At 38.5% G+C, this 21,066-nt stretch overlaps 1 protein-coding gene across 1 annotated transcript in view; it reads left to right on the forward strand.

Moving 5' to 3' along the window:
• Positions 1-21,066, forward strand: part of Sorcs3 (sortilin related VPS10 domain containing receptor 3) — a 593,715-nt gene that overhangs the window by 389,183 nt on the left and 183,466 nt on the right. The window contains exon 5 of the mRNA XM_021151815.2: positions 4,671-4,744. Within this exon, the coding sequence (XP_021007474.1) occupies positions 4,671-4,744 (74 nt within the window). The remainder of the gene's footprint in view (positions 1-4,670; positions 4,745-21,066) is intronic.

The raw sequence follows: 21,066 nt of genomic DNA on the forward strand, positions 1-21,066 counted from the left end.
TCTACATAAAATAACCTTTTCAGGCACTGGGCATTGAGGACTTCGCCATGTCTCTGTGTCGGCTCACATGGATGCCCGATGCTTCTAATGATTTGCATTATTTTATTGAACTTAAATTTCAAGTATCACCTGTTGCTCTCCCTACAGAATATTCTATTGATTAAATTACCTCGTTAGTCCGTGAGCTCTCAGATGCCTTTCCCTGGCAGGCTGATGGAATCAGGAAGCTAATAACTGAATCAATAAGAACAAGCACTTGTTCTTCGGTATTTTCAGCTGTTGTGATGACTCATTTCGAAATGTGTGTGTGGGTGTGTGTGTGTGTGTGCTGTTGTTGTTGTTGCTGCTATGTGTTTGTTAGGAAACCAGAGGGAATGACATATATCAAAGATAGGGAAATCTGACTAGTCCCTGGTGATGTCTGGGAATGATGTCATTGTCAGAGGGTTGCATGAAGCAGAATACCGAGCAAAATATGGCTTCATGTATGTAGCACTTTACAAAAAAAAGGTCTGATTTAGGGATATTTAGTATTCCCAAAACACCTTGTATTTTAATGTTGCATATAGAACATTAGTTGAAACCATATAGGTTGTAGAAACATCCTATGAGTTGACCCAATGCTTATCCAAGTAAGAATGCACCACCACCGTGCACGGAAATTTATGTGAAATGCAATTTTGTGGAAAGTATCCTATTATTTTTTTTCTAATGGTCCTTACTCCATTTTAAAAAACTGGTTTTAATTCTTGTCCTTTCAATAATAAAAGTACTGTAATATGTCCATTATAATAAAAATCCTTCTGTATAAAATATGCATAGAATGTACATATATAATTGCTGATGTATAATATTCATCCACTGTAAACAAATAGCTGGAATTATGTAAATGTTTAAATTATACACACACACATACACAAACATACACAAACATCAAACACACACACACATATACACACACATACACAATTCATTATCTTGTAATTTAGAGATGACCACTGTTAATTTGGCTTATTTTTTCTAGTGTATTTCAGATTTTAATAGTTAAGTCAACATCTCTTATTCTTTTGTGTTTGAACAGCATAATACGAATGTTTTCATAACATTAATATTCTTTTTGCACTTCCTTTTGCAAAATCACCATTTTATCTCCTTTTGAATGTTACAGTTTAATTATAAAAGTCATTTAGGTGCATAATAATTTTTAAAGTGTAGATGATCCTGGTGTTTTAAAGTGTAGAAAAATCCTGGTGTTCCGTAATTTGTCAGAGACTGCAATGACATACATTTCAGAGTGAATAATTATATGTAATTCTACCTTCCATCAGCCATCATGTTTCCCATCATTGTAACCCAAGTTCTTAGCTCAGTGCCTACAGTAGGAGAGTTGTCTCACATACTCCTGTGAATAAATGAGTCAGTGCATGAATGATTAAATGGAGAAGAGGAACAAGACTCTGAATGAAGAGGCCACAAAGACCTAGCTCATGGTAGAATAAAAATACATTTCAGGCTCAGCAACTCACTTTACATTGGGAAAGAAGGTAGCTATGCCTGGGCCTTTAATGAATGGGAGCCTGTTCTTTCTATTCATCCAAATCTGCCCATGGGCAGAAAATTCAATTTAATTTTTTCCTCATCAGTCAAGTTGAAGAGCTGAGAAAGCGAAACCAGAAGCAATGGAGGAAGCTAGTACTGCCATCCTTTCTGGAGTAGGAAGATCAGGTTATGAGACGAGCTATGCTTCTCTACAGAATAGTTCCTAAGAAGCACACTCCTTCCAAAATGACCCTCCATGCTAGAAGGACTGAAAACCTCCCCAAAGGGTAGAGACTCCAGTATGCCAGTGTAAGTCTCTGGGGTTCTGCCTGGCTTGTCAACATTTGAAGACATGACACAGTCATCTCTTTGCTATGGCTAAATTCAAGCTTGACAAAGGTTGAACTTTCTGCTATACCTGATTCAGGAGCCTCCTACATTTGAATGGGAAACATGCATCTTCCTTCAGTCTGAGCGTCAGGCCCTCCCACAACTGCATGGGGAGGAAAGTAAGTTATTTCTTGAACACCTGCTTAGAAAAGTCAATTTTTTCAATACAGTGTATTGATAGCTTCTTCCCAATTACTGCTCTGGCCCATCTCATTTCCAGTATATAGATACTGCAGAGAAACAAGCAGAGGCCAGAAGTTAGGGGTGCGGGGAAAGTGACTAAAAGAAAAAAGTTACCTGCACAGGAAAAGTCCATTCTAGTAATCTGTTTCCCAGAATAGGGATGTGATCAATGCATTGCAAGTTTTATCATTTCTAGAAAGGTAGTTTAAGTGTTTTAACATTACAAGTGGTAACCGTGGTTACTTTGGTGGTCTAATAGGTTTATTGAGCATAGCTTGATCATTCACCCATAAATACAAAATGCATGTAATAATTATTTTTCAATAAAAACAATAAGATTTGCTGTTGAATGTCACCTAAGTTAATAGTTTAAAGTCAGTGTTGCCTTATTCTCTAAATTGACACATGAAAGATAATAGGAGCCGCGGGTACCAGTCTTGCCTACTTCCCTATATAGAGAATTGCAGAGATAGAAATTAGAGTCATGGAGAGAGAGAGAGCACAATTTGCATAAATACTGTGAGAACTGCTGTAGAGTTGGTGTGGGATGGCAGATACTTAAGATCCGTTAAACTGGGAGAATCACGCTGGTTTTGTGTGACATTGCCACAGTCACCTTCAGCATCAAATGCTGATGCCTTCAGATGTAAAATGGAACTGAGAGCGGACACCCACGACTATCTTATATAATATTTTGAAAACCCGAAGTACATATCAATAGTATCACTCTATATGTCTTTATAACTTTACGGAAGTAACTAATTCTGCCAGTAGAAAATTGTAATTTTCCATGGTGCCACTTTTCAATAAATAGCAGCCTGATGAAACATAAAAGCATCAATTTGGCCAAGTTATTTTTCTGAGTGCCACAAATATTTTTAGATTATCATAAATGATGTGAAATAATGGACTTGCAACATGGTCACATGACCTGATGGCGAGGTTCTGGAGAGTACAACCTTACAGGTGATGGCTAGAGTGGATGCTATTTGGGGATGCCACTGCACATGCTCCTATTTCTGTATGTTAAGGGCCACCTGCTTCACTGCTGGATTCCTCTGATTTTCCCACCTGTAGAATTTTGTGTGCAAAACTCCCCAAATACGATATAATGATCATGACAGACTAGATACAAAATTCTTAGAAAGGAGAGCTATGGTATCATTTTTAAGTCTTGGATCTTTCAACCCAAATTCAACTTCTTCAAGACTGAGTTTCCCGAAAATAGGGCTCACATGTGAAGTGCCTGGCAGCCTAAATCCACTCTCGCTTACACACAGGTTAACTAAAGCATATAAATGCTACCCTTGTGAAATACCGCCTTTCTGAAGAAGAAGTATGCCAACCATTAGTAGCAGGAGGCAGATCATAAGTGCAATAGAATTGTGAATGGAAGGATCACGTCTATTTCAGAGAATGCTCCTGAGGAGGGTTTTGTGTTGGTAATCACTACTTTACTTTCATCTAAGCTATATAAGTCTAATCTATTTGAAAGCACAACATGGTAGAATTGCCAACACCATCACTATCACTATTCACTGTCATATAGAATCAGTCTTTGTGCTTTAATTTGCTTATTTTATTGAAAATGACTCATGGTCAGTTTCTCACAGGTTGTTATGGAGCACGATGACACCCATACAACAAATGGCTATGGAACCTGACTATACTAGTCAGGCATGAGATATGTTTTGAGGCTTTTTCTTTTTTATCTACAACTTGCTATATAGAATGACCTGCCTGTTTCTGTTTGTAAATTATTGTTAATGCAACAGGTATTCCAGAGACACTTTGTATGTAGTCAAGGGTTATAAATACAACTAAAAGTAGATAAATCTGAAAGATATAGTTTTCTTACTTCACGATGTGTCAAGTAAAAGTAATAAATGAGAAAGAAGAGAGATGTATAGGCAGAAATAATTAAAAAGTTTTAATTTGTTTGTTTGTTGTTTGTTTGGTGTGTGGAGGAGGCCACATTTGTGATCGTCTTGCTTGGAAGAGGGCAAGTTACTCAGGGTTATTCCTGCCATCTTGCCAAGGTGTGGGGTTGTGATCATCCTGGCATTTCTGATGGCATTAAAGAGTTCCGTTTCACAGTACTTATATTATATAAATCATAAACAAAGAAGTCAAAGAGTCTAACATGTTGTGTATAACATTAGCTTAGTTAGCAACTGATAAACGTTTTTTACACACATGAACTTTTTCCCTGAGTACAAAATATGACTTATATGTTGCCACATTCTTTAGGGTAAGACCTGAGTGTGAGAATGGATCAGTTGTTTTAATGCAAAAATTTATGAATTGCCTTTGATGCTTTAGTTATGAAAAATCAGTGATAGCCATCAGAAAAATATTTATACTCAGATCAAAAGCATTAGTCGATTATCAAGTAGATCAAGAAGGCACAATATGATTCTTGCATCCTTATTTGAGTAAGTTGGGTATCTACTTTACTGATCCTTAGTCCTGTCATTAGTTAGTGGAGGACACCTGTGTTCTTCTTCACACTTGGCCTTCATCTTGCTCAACATATTCCTTGCTTCACTGTCTTTCAGCTTTATAGCTCCATGGACTTCGGTAGACGATGGCAACTCATGCATGAACGAATCACGCCCAACAGGTTTTACTGGTAAGCACATTTTGTGAACTCCGCACCTCTAGGATAAAGAGAAAACCATGAGATAATGGAGTGGCCTGAACCATTCTGGGCACCTGCAGCTGCGGGAAACAAGTGTCTTTGAGATCTTTGCTACTCACAGAGAAGTTCCTGGACCAGCAGCATTGTCTTGTTAGAAGTGCAGAATCTGAGGCCCTGGCATGAGTTATGGAATTGGAACACGATTCCTGGGCACTTCTTACATACATCAACTTTGCACAGCACTGAGCTAGTGAAGGCTTGTCACTAGGTGCTCTTAGATATATTACCAAGCTCTCTCCTCATTTTGGAACTGTACATATTTTACAGACCAGTGCTACAGAGCACTGTTTCCCAAAGACATCCTGGAAAAAAACAATTTCTACCAATTTTTTTTCTCTTTCATAGGAATTGCTATGGTCAAGAAACTTTAGGTCACAACTGTTCAATTTTATGTTTCCAGACTTGTGATCTGTGCTAAGATAGGGAAGGCTATAAAGAACCATGCAAAACCAGAAGCTACTATAGAATCTTTTCTTATGTCACCTCTGAGGATCACCTTAGAACTCTCCTCATAGGGTATATATTGTAGAATGTTGCTGTTAGTGAATTCCTGTTTTGAACAGGAACTTAGCCCTTCTGTCTAATCAGAAGTGTTTTTATTAAATAATGTTCCTTTAGTCATGCATACTATTTTGCTGTATTAAAGAAAATTCAGTGCCCATTAGTCTTACACAGTTCCCTGTAATCATGAGATTCTTCAATCTTGCTTACCTCAGCAGAAGTAATACAGAAATAGGAATGAGAAAGCCTAGAGCAACATATAGAATACGTTAAATCATATGCTTAATTAAAAGTGAAAACAAAATTAAAGCCCTTGAAAGTAGTATCTATTCACAACTTTTTCAAATATCTTCCAATTTCCCTTAGAAAGTTATGTGCTTGTCATCTGCACCCTATGCAACATCTAGAAACGTTGGAGATGGTGGCAGTGATGCTGACAACTACCTTGGATATGTGCACAGTCACAGGAACAGAGCTGTAAACTAACAGTTCCTATTTGCATCCACAAAACTAGGTCCAGAATTACAAGCAATAGTTTCCTGGGCATACAATGGCAACCCACCAAGTCCCACTGTGCATAGTTCAGTGGTGATAGGAGAGAGAGATGAATTGCTCTTGATTCTACACCTGGTCTATCCTTACTGATTTTGCCTTTTGCAGAACAAGAGTTATTTCATCCATAACTCTTATTATCACTGTTATTTGGCCTGTCTTTGGAACTATTAATCTTTTGCGGTAGACTAAGGCAGAAAAAGGAAATATTTGTTTCACCGATACTCTAGCATAATAGTATACCTTTACTCAGTGGAAATGCGCCAGTTTCTGAGAATGCCATTATTCAAGAAAAGAGGAAAAAAAATCCCTCTGCTGTTTCTGGAATAAACTTGAGTTGGTAAGGCAGTTGGCCAATCAGGAAAAAAGCAGAGTAGATGGCATGAGTGGACAGAAGGACATGCAGGGTATATGTACTCATACATACGTGGATATTAGCCACAAAATACAGGATACATATGCTACACTCCACGGACCCAAGGAAGCTAAACAAGAAGGAAGGGCCAAGTGAGAATGCTTGAATCTCACTTAGAAGAAGGAATAAAATAGTCATAAGAGGTAGATGGAGGACAGATACTAGGTGGGAGAAGGGATGGGAAGGGACATGGGAGGAGAATGGGGGTTCAGGTTCTGGTTTGGGGAGGCACAAGAGGGATGACCAGATGGCTATGAGAATGAATGGAAATCTGCCACCAATGGGGTTGAGGAGGCAGGGGGCATCTCCAGAAAGGGACAGAGACCTCGGAGAGGGAAGGGGCTCAAGAATCAATGGGGGTGACCTTAGCTGTGACTCACAGCATTGTGGATATGGAACCTGAAGCGGCCACCTCCCGTAAGCCAGGCAGGATCCCCAATGAAGCAATAGGGTCACCGACGACTCACCCACAAAACTTTTGACCCAAAATGTATCCTGTCTACCAGAAATGCAGGGTCAGGGGATGAAGAGGAACATTTTGCTATCTTTTGCAAAGAGCCAGAGCAGAGTGCTCCAGCTGCTTCCCCTCTGCTCCCTTCTTCTGTGGAAGAGACAGAGTAAATCCCCAGGTCCTGATAATTGTGTTTCATCTCTCTTCCACTCTGTGCTCCTTTCATATATGCCCCCATGGGGAAATATAAAAGTTAGTGCCCGTGCCAGCCAGCCAAGTGATAGCCGAGCGTTTCGTTTTTGCAATTATCACTTCTCTTCTTCTGATGTGTAATTGCTGTGATTATTCTTTTAGGTGTCAGAGGAGTCACAGAGGAAGAGCTCATAGTTTTCTGTCTGTTTTTTTTTTCCACCAAAGATAGAATGCAAGGTTATCTATGGCTTTTAGCCACTTGTATTGAAGACACTTGATTGGTGTATGTAATAGGCATATCTTTGACCCCTTTGAGAAAATTCAAAGTATGTATTTCTCTGGTTAAAAAGGCAAAGTTTGGTCTTAGTGTGTTTTCTACATACATGCAGTGGGGAAAGGGTTTGTCTTGTAGTTGCACAGGGTCACTGAAAGGAAAATATTTGATTATGGAGAGACTTGTTGGTTTCAGATCTCTATTTCAGATATTTAATTTGTGCAGTATAACTCTATAACTTAAAGTCAGTAGCAATTACTATTAAGTACTCTGTTTATTAAACATTTTAGAAGATGACCCATAAACCCTTCATTGTTTTGCTGGTACATAATTGCGAATCCTATGTATGATGGGGTTGTGTGCTCGTGGACATTTGATAACAGTTCAATGGATTTGTTTATGACCTAGAATCCATACCATAAACCCAATGTTATTTTTACCACTCTTCATCAACATTCTTATGAAGTAATAAAAATAAAACCAAACAAGGAGATGTTCTAAAGCTATGTCCTCAGGAGAGAGGCTCTGGGTGTGGGTATTGAGTGTGCTAGGGCACACTGGTGAGAGGAGACATGGTATGAACAGACACTGACGTAAAAGTCAAGGAGACTTTTAATTTTTAGTTTTTAGACACAGGATGATTGCATGGTACGTAAGAAATATTCTCTAAATATTGCTACTTATGACTTGAGCATCTGCACGTGTCTGAGGGGTAGATTTTATGAATGTGGCTTTACTTATGCCTCTTTCAGCCAATGAAAGCAGAAGCTTAGAAAGAAATCTCAGAGCAGAGAATGCATTTTGTGTTCCAGAGGTGATTTCTACCCAAAGTGTTACAGAGGAGGCTATTGGAATGTTCGAGAACATGCTTTGTGAATTTCCTCATTAGCTGAGCCCTCAGTGCTGCTGGGACAGTGCAGGTCATGAGACATAATATTGATTAGCACTGATAATAAATGCATCCATAATTAAAACGTATTATCTAACGTATTATCAAAGGAGCTCACCTAGGGATCTTTTGATGCAGGATGACGTAGCCATCAGTCATGCTTCAAGAAAAGAGAGAACTGACTCAGAAGCTCTGTGTTTACGGGTTACCCTTTTATTCATTTGCTACCTGGCCAAACCTGTAATCTCTGAGTCTGCAAGGTGCTCCCTCTTCATCTCTCCAAGTGCTCCAGGCCTGGGGATTTACAGGAGCACATGAAGAGAAATATCTTAAGGGTCTCTAGATGCTTGTCTTAGTTGCTGCTAGTGTTACAGAAGTGTTATAGTCAGGTGGAAAGTTTGCCTGCTGGGTTTTCATTTTCTGTTGTTTAATTCCACTGAGCCATGAGTGATTCTCATGGAAGATGCTGAACAAGTCGGCATATTCTGCAATGGAAGGATTGTTTTTGTTTGTTGATTTGTTAGTTTGTTTTGTTTTGTTTTCTACTCAGCCCGTGTTAGCACCTGTAGCTCACAGCTTCATCTCTATGGCCCTGCACTTTTCCTGGGTGTTCACCCTCTGTGGGTATGTTCTTAAATGGGAAGTGGGAAGAATAGGAAATCAAAACAGTCACCTCCTGCTATGTGCATACAGGAAGCCTAGTGAAGTTTTCTTTAGGGGAGGGACAAGGATATGGAAAAAAAGAAAAAACAGGTTTTTAGTATTTTAAAGCTTGCCCTTCAAACATTACTCAAACCACACATTTTTATTGTTGTTGTTGTTTGTTTGTTTTATTTTTTACATTCCACTTACATTGTTTAACAATATGAGCTCATTTACAGCTAATTTACTTCCTCCTTGTCCAGGCATCCTTCTGTATGCCTCTATGCATTGATTTCTGCCCTCTGGTATTTTGTCATTCCTCCCCTTAAGTGAAGGCTTCATTTAGTGACCTTCTAGTGAGCAGAAGATGGGAGAGGTGATGGGACTTCTCTATGGAGATTATAGAGTATAAGAGGACAACGATTTTCATGGGTGTATCCTCATGTGAGGTCATGATGTTATTAGGTACTCTGAGGAAGGCTATATGCCAACTGAATGATGTTCCCCAGTCAGTAAGGAACCAGGATGCCAGGTGAACCGTTTAATGCTAGCTCGAAGATAAATGCTAATTTAAGACATGCAAATGAGCTTGAAAGTAGGTCCCTCACTAACCAAGTTTTTACATGAGACAGAAATCCTGGCTAATACTTTGAGAGAAACTCATTGGAAGCTCTTTGTTCATGGATCCCCAATCCTGAGCCACAGAAGCACTCAGCTGAATATTTATTGGTTCTAGCATCTACCTTCAGTGATTTGCTGCATGCAAATAGCTAGCTTTTTTTTTTTTGAGTGTGCATTTTAGGATGTAATTGTAGACTTCTGCTCATATAATCTGCCATGCAGTCATATACTACTTGTATCTGGCACTATATCCTCTTTGATATCAAACTTGATGTTGCTCGGCCAAGTCTTTAGCTCTGGTTTTACCACCCAGAAGTATCTCTATGTGTGGGTGTTCTGACTGTCTGATTCTCTGACTCTGTGGTGTTTGAAATTTAGTTGAAAGACTCAAGAACTCTCTCCTCAGTCCGAATGACTCATTCAAGGCTGTCTTCTATCTTAAATTCTTTTGCATTTGACAGCATAATTGAAATGTTATGATAATATTTTTGATTGTGTGTGTCTCTATACATACATGTACACACACACACACATTCCATTTATAGAAGTACGACTTTCAGTTAAGGCACAATAATCTCATTTATCCATGTTACAAACACCCATCTCAGTCATATGACAGGAGTGATGTGAAAAATGGAAGAGAATCAACAAGTGAAACTAGGGAGTAAATGCCTTAAGGGAACGTGGCTGGAATGAAAACTGAAACCTGTCATCCAAACTTGGACTCTATTGATCTAACTATTCTAGCACACTGTTCTAGAACAGTTCTCAACCTGTGGGACCTGACCCCCTTCAGGGTAACATATCAGCTATCTTGCATATCAGATATTTACATTATGATTCAAAACAGTAGCAAGCTCACAGTATTGACATTACAACAGAATCATTTTATGGTTGGAGGTCACCAAGACCTGAGGAACTGTATTAAAGGGTCACAGTATTAGGAAGGTTAAGAAGCACCACCTTAGAATGTAGCCTACATCTTGCTTCAAAACTAGTCTCTTTCGATTGAGCTGAGAACTCATTTTGAGTGTAGATTATGATTCCTGAAGAACCAACTACCGAGTCATCCTTAAGCCACTGATGCATTATCCCTGACAGAGACAGAGTTAAGGAATGGGCAGGATGCCTTGAGATTGCTTCCTAGAAAAAATCAAGATCTTTTCAAACAAAGTTAACATTATAGGCTGAATTTTTGATGCTGTCTCCAAATGTGCCTCCACAATTTTGCAAACATAGTCATTTGCAATCTCAAGTAATGGGATTTAGGCATCGACCTGATATAAGGGATCAGATTTAGAGGCCCGTTGTGGGGCAAGATATGCCACAAATAATATTTAATTCAAACTCTCCTGTACATATTTAAAATGGTGCAGCAATTTAAAAATACATTATATTCAAAATAATACATGCAAGGTCAGGAAGGGAGAGATGAGGGCTCAGCTTGCAAGCAGGAACCAGTTTTTACTTTGCTGATGGAGACCACCCATGCTGTGTGGCTACTGGAATCTTAGCTATATAAGAACTAAACAAAATGGAGTGCTCAAAAGAAATATATTGTAGTCAGCTCGTATCCTGAGGGATGGAGCAGAAACACCCTCACAAAGTAGTGCCTTTAATGACTGTAGTTTTCCTGGAAGCATATAGCTACTGCAGTGCTTGCAGGCTACATGGAGAAGCTGAGAATGTCAATGCCAATGAATTGTTCAGCAGTTCCATGAGTAGGGAACCGGTCCAGAAGGAAATAGAGAGAGACGAGAAAGATAAGAAGCCAAGCATCTCAAGCTGAATGGAAAGGACCAAAGGTACTTGGACTGTTTACACTATGGACTCTGTACTATGTTGTAGGCATGAAAGACATCTAAGCATTTAATTCCACTTGGTCTAGAGCCATATGTTAAGTCAGTCAACTCTAACAACATCTCATATAACATGCCATAGATTGTGAGTCTTAAACGACACACAGATATTTCCCTTTCACAGTTCTACAGGCTGAAGTCTACAGAATAATACTAACATGGCTACCTTTGGTAGGAAAACTCTTCTAGCTCATAGAGAGACACCTTCTCTAAGTTTCTTCAGGTAGCAGGGAAAGTGTGTAAGCTGATTTCTCTTCTTCTAAATGAGCTTATTACATCTGGTGGGGCCCACCCTCTATAGAGAATCAGCACTCCAAGCCCCCCCCCCCGTCTGCAAATGCTATCACAAATTGTGTACTTGTGTGACACAATTTGGTCCGTAGTGTAGAGTATGGAGAAGCTGGGAAAAGAATAAAAAAAAATCTCCAGAAAGATCTATCAAGGAAATTCCTGCAATGGAAATGAAGAGCAAACACAAGAGAAATTAGATTTTAAAAGACACAAATGAATCACCTTAGAAAGCTTTATTTTTCTTGTTGTAGGCATAATAAATCTTTTGTAGAGATTCCTAGAACAGTAGGAAAATTTAAAAAGACAACTTTTAGTTACACTATTTCCAAAATAGAACAAAAAATTCATATGTCTTCCTATCCTTCTCTGTACAATATAAACCATATTTAAGTTTCTACCAGAGTTGTCCTATTGATGTTTATAGATTTTTTTATCTTGTTAAAGTAAAATTGAATGTATTTCTTTACAACCTTCCATACTTCCTAAACATAATTTAAAACTTTCATTGTGTTTAACTGGGACTACATAACAATTTAATAATTATTTGTCATTATATTGATCTTGTTTCTTGTTTTTACTCTTAACGAAATCATTATAAGGTTTTGTAAACCTCAAAGTAATTATCTTAGCTTTTATTACTATTTTTCATAATGGAATATATATATATTATAATATATATTGGAATATATATATATTTGGAATATATATATATTTGGAATATATATATATATTTCCAAATTCTTCTTCACGGAGTTTGGGCCAATTTTTACTCTAACAAAGACATCCTTTTATTGCTTCTTTTTTTCAGTTTCATATCTTTTTTTATTAGATATTTTCTTTATTTACATTTCAAATGTTATCCCCTTTCCTAGTTTCCCCTTCCCCTGCTCCCCAACCCACCCACTCCCACTCCTGGTCCTGGCATTCCCCTATACTGGGGAACAGAACCTTTACAGGACCAAGGGCCTCTTCTCCCATTGATAACCGACTAGGCAATCCTCTGTACATATATAGCTAGAACCACAAGTTCCACCATGTGTTTTCTTTGATTGGTGGTATAGTTCCAAGTAGCTCTGTGGGTACTGGTTAGATCTTGCTGAAAGCAATCTATAGATTCAATGCAATCCCCATCAAAATTCCAACTCAATTCTTTACCAAGTTAGAAAGGGCAATTTGCAAATTCATCTGGAATAACTAAAAACCTAGGATAGCAAAAACTATTTTCAACAATAAAAGAACCTCTGTTGGAATCACCATGCCTGACCTCAAGCTGTACTACAGAGCAATTGTGATAAAAACTGCATGGTACTGGTACAATGACAGACAGGTAGATCAATGGAATAGAATTAAAGACCCAGAAATGAACCCACACACCTATGGTCACTTGATCTTTGACAAGGGAGCTAAAACCATCTAGTGGAACAAAAGACAGCATTTTCAACAAATGGTGCTGGCATAACTGGCAGTTATCTTGTAGAAGAATGTGAATCAATCCATTCTTATCTCCTTGTACAAAGCTCAAGTCTAAGTGGATCAAGGAACTACACATAAAACCAGAAACACTGAAACTTATAGAGGAGAAAGTGGGGAAAAGCCTTGAAGTTATGGGCACAGGGGAAAAATTCCTGAACAGAACACCAATGGCTTGTGCTGTAAGATCGAGAATCGACAGAAGGAACCTCATAAAATTGCAAAACTTCTGTAACGCAAAAGACACTGTCAATAAGACAAAAAAAAAAAAGGCCTTTTATTGCTTCTTATGAAAATAAATGAAAAAAATAAGTAAATTTAATATGCAAAAATAGATTTTCTTTGTTTTAATTTGCATTTTTATCAGACTGGTGAGTTTGGATTATTTTGTGAATGTATTACCTGTTGTATTTTTCCTCTGTGGCCCTCAGTCCTAGGTCTTGCTTTACCATGGGTTCTTTAATGTGTGGTTTCTCCTATTCTTTCACTATTGTCCAAAACTTATTCTCCAGATGTTAATCATTTTATAATTTTTAACTTATTGTTTTAATTGAAAGAATCATGTTCTCAAGTGTTTTCATTTCACCCCTCAAAATGTCTCCGGTTACTTTCCTTTTAGATTGTGTTTTGACCTCTTACCTTAGGTATATTAATCGATATTATTTTTAAATTTAATAGTATATGATGGACAGTGCATGACATAAATAGGCTGAGCCATCATCTACATTATAGTGGAAAGCTCCTACCAACAATCAAGTATTTCATCCTATGGGCATACAATAATTTAATAATTAAATAAATGGTCATGTTGATATATACTTTAATGAATTATAGCATTTAAATTTTGTTAAATAAAACAAACTATAAGGAGCATCTTTCCAATTAATAATGTATCAATGCATTATGCTATTTGCCTTTGGTAGTTTTCTGTAGGGGCAACTGTTGGCAGATGTAAGGGACTTCTGAGGTTGCTAATGTTTTGCCCTGGGCTCTGAAGCCACGCTGTGTTTATGATGAACACAATTTCTGTCAGGGTGAATGTTTTCCTCAGATCTTAACAATATAGGAATAGAACCCTAATTATTTTTCTTGGTGAGGAAAAAATATTTTAATATTGAAGTAAAAATTTGGTTGTAATTTGGAAGTTAATTCAAAAATTGAACAAAAACTGTTGTTTTATAATTAAAAGGTTTTTTTTTTGGTTTTAATAATTATTTTGTTTTTTATAATTATAATATAATTAGATCACATCCCCTTTCCATTTCCTCATCTGAAAACTTCCTTTCAAATTCAGAGCTTCTGTTTCCTTAGTTTATGTGTGTGTCCACATGTGTGTGTGTGTATGTATGTATGTACTAGTATGTGTTAGTGTGTGTGTGTGTGTTAGTTTATGTGTGCATGTTAGTATGTGATGGTATGTGTTATTATGTGATAGTGTATGTGCTAGTATGTGTTAGTGTGTGTGTATATGTAGTGTGCTTATTATTAAATAAACACATACAGCCTGTTCAGTCTGTGTAATGTTACTTGTATGTATATGATCCCAGGGCTGACCGTTTGGTATTGGATAGCCCCTGGATGAGCTCTTCTCTGGGAAAGGCTATTTCTTCTTGAAGTATTCTTTAGATGCCTGTATGTATGTATGCATGTATGTATGTATTATATATATATATATATATATATATATATATATATATATATTCCCTTCCTTCTTTCCTTCTTTTTTGGGTTGAAGCCTTGTTACCTTCCCTCTATCCACATTTGCAGATTTATTAGTGTCCTTCTTGTTCACCTCCTGTTTAGGTAGCCATGTTGTAGGACTTCATGGTATAGTTTCTATCAATTCTTGGAGCAAACTCCTTATTCTTCTGGCTCTTACCAGTCTTGTCTCCTCCTCTCTAAAGATCTATGACTTTTCTCACTCAGTTATGTGCTCAAATGAATTTCAAATCATCTTGTGCCGTTTCCTACACTGGATGGTTTTATGTCTACTTGATACAAGCTAGAGTTAGTTTAATGGAGAAAACCTCAATGGAGAAATTGCTTTCATAAGAGCCAGCTGTAAGCATTTTTTAAGTTAGTGATTGATATGGGAGAGCACAACCCATGGTGTGTGGTGCCATCTCCAGGCTGGTGGTCCTGGGTTCTATAAGAAAGCATCCAGAACAAACCATGGGAAACAAGCCAGTAAGCAGCACCACTTCATGGCCTCTGCATCAGCTCCTGTCTCCAGGTTCCACCCCTTTTTGAGCTCCTCTTCTGACTTCCTCCATTGATGGACTATGATCTGAAAGTGTAAGCTGAATAAACCATTTTCTCCCCAATTTGCTTTGGGTCATGGTGTTCCACCACAGCAATGGTAACCCTAACTAAGACATTTCTAAATCTCCCACTTTCAATAAAACATTAATTAGGGTACTGATTTCAATTAAAACCAAGGTGCCAATTCATTTAAAAGATATCAAATCATTTCTAAATATCCAAGTTTCAATTTTGACTATTGTATGTGCTTTTTTTTATTCAAGATTCTGTGTTTATAAAAAAAAAGCTATGTACATTTTTTCTGTTAACCCAATATAATATTACATGTTATTGCTGTGTATTAGCACTTCTGATTTTGGTATTTTTGCATAAACCATCTTTAGTTTGACGTGAATGACCTGGATGGGTAATCTATTGATATTACACTGAGGATGAAAGGCTCAAGTTAGCCTCATGTGGCTAGCAAGGGCAGCTTGTGGAAGACAGATGTAAGAGCTCTGAACAATGTGTTCCATTGTCCAGTAAGAACACGAGTATAAGTGAAACAAAGGTGAAGTCACAGCATGTTTGGAGAGTGTTGTTTGAATGGGACGTGTTCCCCATAGACCCATGTATTTGAACAACTGGTCTCTAACTGGTGGTGCTGTTTTGGGGGGGGTTGTCGAATTTGGGGAACTCTGGTTTAGCTATTATAGTGGGTCTTGGGGAGTAGGCATTGGGGGAACCCTTTCTGGTTCTTGGCTGAGCTTTTTGATTTCTTATCTTTTCATGCTTCAGGTTCCCAACTCCAACCACCAGCTATGCAGCTGATGCTACTGCCATACATTCCCTATCTTCCTGTACTGATAACTCCTGTAAATGTGAGCCAAAATAAGTGGTAGCTCCCCAGGGTTACTCCTTTGAGATAATTTGTTACTGAGACCAGAAAAATGTCTACCACAGAGAACATTGTGTAGACTGGCTGGCAAAGGGCTTCCTACCTTCTATGCTTAAAACATTTTGGGATGGATAATTGTCTTATGCACTAAATCTACTTAGCTAGATCCCATGTCATGAGCTTCTAAGTTCCAGTTGTGACAACCTTATCATCTCTGAAGACACCACCAAATATTCTCCAGGAGGAAAGATGTTTTATTCTTCCCTTACTCTTACTTGCAGAATCAGTTTATTGGAGGAAGGGAGAGAATTATTGCTGAGGAACACTATGATATAAAGCTGAGGAAGTAGACCAAATACAGGTTGTGCTGTGCCTCAAATGCTAGGGAATGCTATGGACCTGTTTCTCTGGTTAATGGAGAATATTCATCTCTCTGGCAGAGGAATGGTATTCTTTATAAAGAATGGCATGCTTTATGAAGATTTACTCGTGTTTGGTTCTTTCTGGAGATACTCAGGCATGTTTACTGTGTGCATCTCTGTCAATGGAAGATGCTGACTTTTTTTTTTCTTCCTCATGGTAGATGTTAATCTTCTAAGGCATTCTGATTCCAAGTTCCATTCTCCATCAAAGTGCTAGAAATCTGTAAACTTTACAAGTACACATTACAGGCTGGGCAGGTGGCTTCAGAGGTGAGACACTTGCAGTTATAAAGCACGAGGATGTGCTTTCTAATCTGTAGAACCCGTATAAAGCTGGATGGCATCCCTGTGATCACAGAACGCTTCTGGCAAGATGGGAAATGGGAATCCTGAAATCACCCTGTCTTTGTCTCTGTCTCTCTCAGTCTCTTGTCACACTCATAATTAAAAGAAATAAATGATAAATTAAAAAGTATATACCTTGTGCACATTTACTTTTAAAAGATATATTTTTGTCCATATTGGCACAGTGGCCTTAAAGGATTTTATTAAAGGCAATCATTTTAACACCACACTTTAATTAGGTTGTCTACTGGTTCGGTACACCTGAAAATAAATTCTCTGAGAATTATAGAGAACATTGTTATTATGCCTTTAAAAAATGCTGCACTTAAACCTAAACAGTTTTATGCATGCATGGTATTCATGCATATGATTTGGGTGGCGACAGCATAATCCATTGAACTGATACATTCCCATTTCTATGGGAAGGGTTATATGGAATTTGGAGTGGGAAGGACTCTGGGAGACTCTCTGTTCTAATGATTTCCCCTACAGTGCTCTTGGAAGCTCTTTCCAGGGTCTGATTAATTGTTCCTGAGACAATGTGCAGCTCAGAGAAGCCTGTGGGTTAGGCAATGAATAGCTCCTAAGCCGCATTCTTTTCTTCAGCCAGAATTACCCATATTCTTAATTTGTTTTATGCTTCAGTATAAGATTTATTCAAAGACAGAAGACCACTCATTAAAGATGAAGATAATGTGGGGGTTTCTGGGAGGGGTTGTAGAGAGGAGTGGGTAATATCAAAGTAAAATGTCTGAAATTCACAAAGAGCTAATAAAATAGAGGCATATGAAAAAAAGTAGTTGAAAAGTTCATGAAATATGGGGAGGGGGGTCACTCTGTGGATGGCACCTATGGGTAGGGTGTTCTCTCCTCAGTGCTCCATATGCCATGCTGAAACGTTTAGTTCCACTTTGATGGTGTAAATGCTTGCCAGACTCAATTCCCTATGAGGGTGATATAAGGACAGCAGCCAGACCCATGGCTCTGTCAGTGGAGCACTGTGGTCTGGCAAGACCATCTTCAGTGAAGCGCTGTGGTCTGGCAAGACCATCTGCTTACAGTCACATGGACAGGCTTTGGAAAATTGAGCACTAATCAGCAGAAGTCAGCAAGGGAGCATGAGAGGCAGTGGAGGTGGGTTCAGTGGTCCTTAACACTGTGGTTGCTCGGCAACCCTAGTTTGTCTTATTCAGAAGTGGACTCCTGGTTTCACCAGAGTGCTTCTCCACCACAATGCATTACTTCCTCTATACATATTTGTCTATTTGTAAATCTAGTAACTGAAGATGATGCTATCTTTTTCAGCTTTGTTATGAAACCCATTGTGCTACTCCCCAAATTGGGAAATACTCTTCGCCTTTGGGCATCTCATCCTCATCTGATCTTTAGAAGAAAACAAAAAAAAACATGAGTGATAGATTAAGGCCTTTCCTTATCTTTCCCATCTGCCTGGTGATGAGTCCTGTCATAACCAGGCATTCTCCAACCTTTAACTTCGCAGTATTGCAGAGAGCTGTCAAGTAATTTGGGCAGCACTGTTACAGTGGAGGCAGAGAGAAGGGAGAGCAAGCAATCCCCTGGGGAATCCTTTCTCTGCCCACTCAGCAGTTTGGAGAGATGCATTGGGATGGAAACATTGAAAAGGTCAGACCTGTAACCAGTGTGATCTATAAAAAGGCACCAATATACAGTAATTGCTAAAGAGGAGACCTAAGACACTGGTTTTCTTTTTTAAGTAGGATGGCTAGGTACTTTTCCAAATAGTTCTGGGAATGAGAGATCCTACTTAATGCATCTCTTAATATCACTAGCTTCATTTGGTAAGTGTCATTTAAGGAAGTAACTGTGAAAAACAGTTGTCTCTCAGAATCTGTGGATCCAATGATCCTGTATATAAAATACCATAATGCTTACCTATAACATCTTTATTAATATTTTCTATACTAAATAATGTTAGTGCAAGTGTTAGTAGATAATAATACCAGTATTACTGGAATACTAAATAATTTATAGATTACATCTAATATCTAGGATAATGATAATAAAATAAAACTATATTGTTTTAGAGATTAGTGATGTCAGCATTAATAATCATAATAGAACTAAAACACAATCAATACAGATGCAGTTTTCCCCTGCACGTGGTTGGTTTGAGGTTGATTAAGTCTCTGAATGCAGAACTAGTATAAATGGATGATCAACTGTTGAGCAAAACATTGGAGTTCATGCCTCCCTACTATCCTCCCCTAGAAGAAATAGAGTACGTGCATTTTATGGATGCTAAGAAATATTTTTCTTCTTTTCTTTTGGGCTCTTTTATTTTGGTTTCAACATATGGTTATACTTATTAGGACTAATCCAGAGCTGAGAGGAACTCCAATTAGGAAGAGAAAATCCATGGTCCCTGTGGGTAGTGTCAAAGTTTTTTTTTTCCCCTCATCATACTTACACCACAGGGTTACTCAGTTTTCTCCTGGTTTCTGACGCCCCATTTGTAAGTTTCCCAGGCCGAGGCAGAAGCACTCTGACTCCGTTTCTTCTCTCATCCTGAGAGTCTCCTCCTTTGCAGCCTTGTTGTTGATCTTTCACCAGATGGTGTTGGGCGAAATGTCTTCCATTCCTTCAGCAGTCAACCACAACCTTGTTGATCAGGTGATGTTCACAGAAGAACCTGTAGCTGCATCTTGACCTTTGGAAATGTAGATCATTGAGCCCTACCTAGAAATTCCAAATTCTCTATGATTAGACCTGAGACTCAGGAAATCAGGTCCTATTCCGTAGCAGATTTAGTTTGGAGAGCCAGAGAAATTGGCTAGAAGGTCATTTTTAAAACAAGGGATACAGGTTGGTAGGTTATCAGTTGTTCCTGCTTGACTAGTACAGACTGGATCCTCACAACTACAGTCCCTTTCCTTCTGGAAGTTCCTGAAATCTATAGTAAAAGACATTTCCACCCCCAAAGTCAATAAAGACATTGTCACCTCCAGGCAATTTTAAATATTGCATATACTCCTGCAAAATGAGGTAAAATATGTAAGTGTGCTCTCAAAGTTTCTGAGGGTTATTAAAATGTTCTGTACCAATAAAATGCAAGACATTATTAAAAGAAAGTCTGTTGTTGTTTTGAGCCCCCATGGCATGAAAAAGGTTATTGATTTCATCTTGATATGTTTAGATGTTGTTACTAGGGCTTCCATGTAAGAGACAGTTTTGAGCTTTCACTCAGAAAAGTGCACGCAAACAAAGAAATTTAAAGGACCAAAGATTTTGCAGATGGGTTGACACCCCATTCTCCAACTCAGTTTGAAATTTTCCAGCCCTCTGGCATATAACTTTATGGTGTCTTCCTCCGGGCACAGTAGTCATTTCCTTTATCCCCCAGCCTAGGATCTCTCCACATGACTTTCATTGGATTAATTCACATTCATTGGAATGTGAGAGTTGAGCATGTCTCTTTTTTCTCAGACTCTGTAGCCAGGACTGCCACACCCTAAACTCCATAGTAAACCCACAGAGCATAATTAAGTTTTCCACCGTGAAGATCAAACTCTTCTATACTCGGGGAATGAAGCAGGGCATCCCCTCATGCTCAGTCAACAGAAGCCAACCCCTCAGCTGGCTCTTTGACTTGATAGATAGAATGGCCAATGCTTACTTTAAACTATTGCACAATTGAGAGTGGTTTATTATACAACCAAAATTGTAAAGATGATACAGCAGGACAGAGGGGTTGAGACAAGTGGACATATCTTAGGGAGAAAGGACGGTCAGGTCTGGGAACAAGGTACATCCTGAGAAAGCAGGGCCAGGGAAAGTTGTATTAAAGTAGTGCCCTGGCAAAGCTGGTGTTTGAGAGACTTGAAAGGTTTTGGTTTCTGAAACAGATCTTCTGTATGCTTATGGGTTCTCTGATGGGATGACTCGTGGTAGACGTTTCAAAGGACAGAGGAAGGAGTAGAACAGAGCCCAAGAAAGAGAGTGCATGAGATGCATTCAGGCGGCTGTTAGCATGTCAGTCTGTCCAGACTTCCTGTGGGAAGAGGAATCAGAGAAGGCTGGGAAAGATTAAAAGAATGATCATGGAGTTCTCAATGTCAGACTGAACATGTTTTCATTAAGACATGGGCCACAGCCGGGCGGTGGTGGCGCACGCCTTTAATCCCAGCACTCGGGAGGCAGAGGCAGATGGA

This window comes from Mus caroli, chromosome 19, assembly GCF_900094665.2.
Source record: "Mus caroli chromosome 19, CAROLI_EIJ_v1.1, whole genome shotgun sequence".
Lineage (NCBI taxonomy): Eukaryota > Metazoa > Chordata > Mammalia > Rodentia > Muridae > Mus > Mus caroli.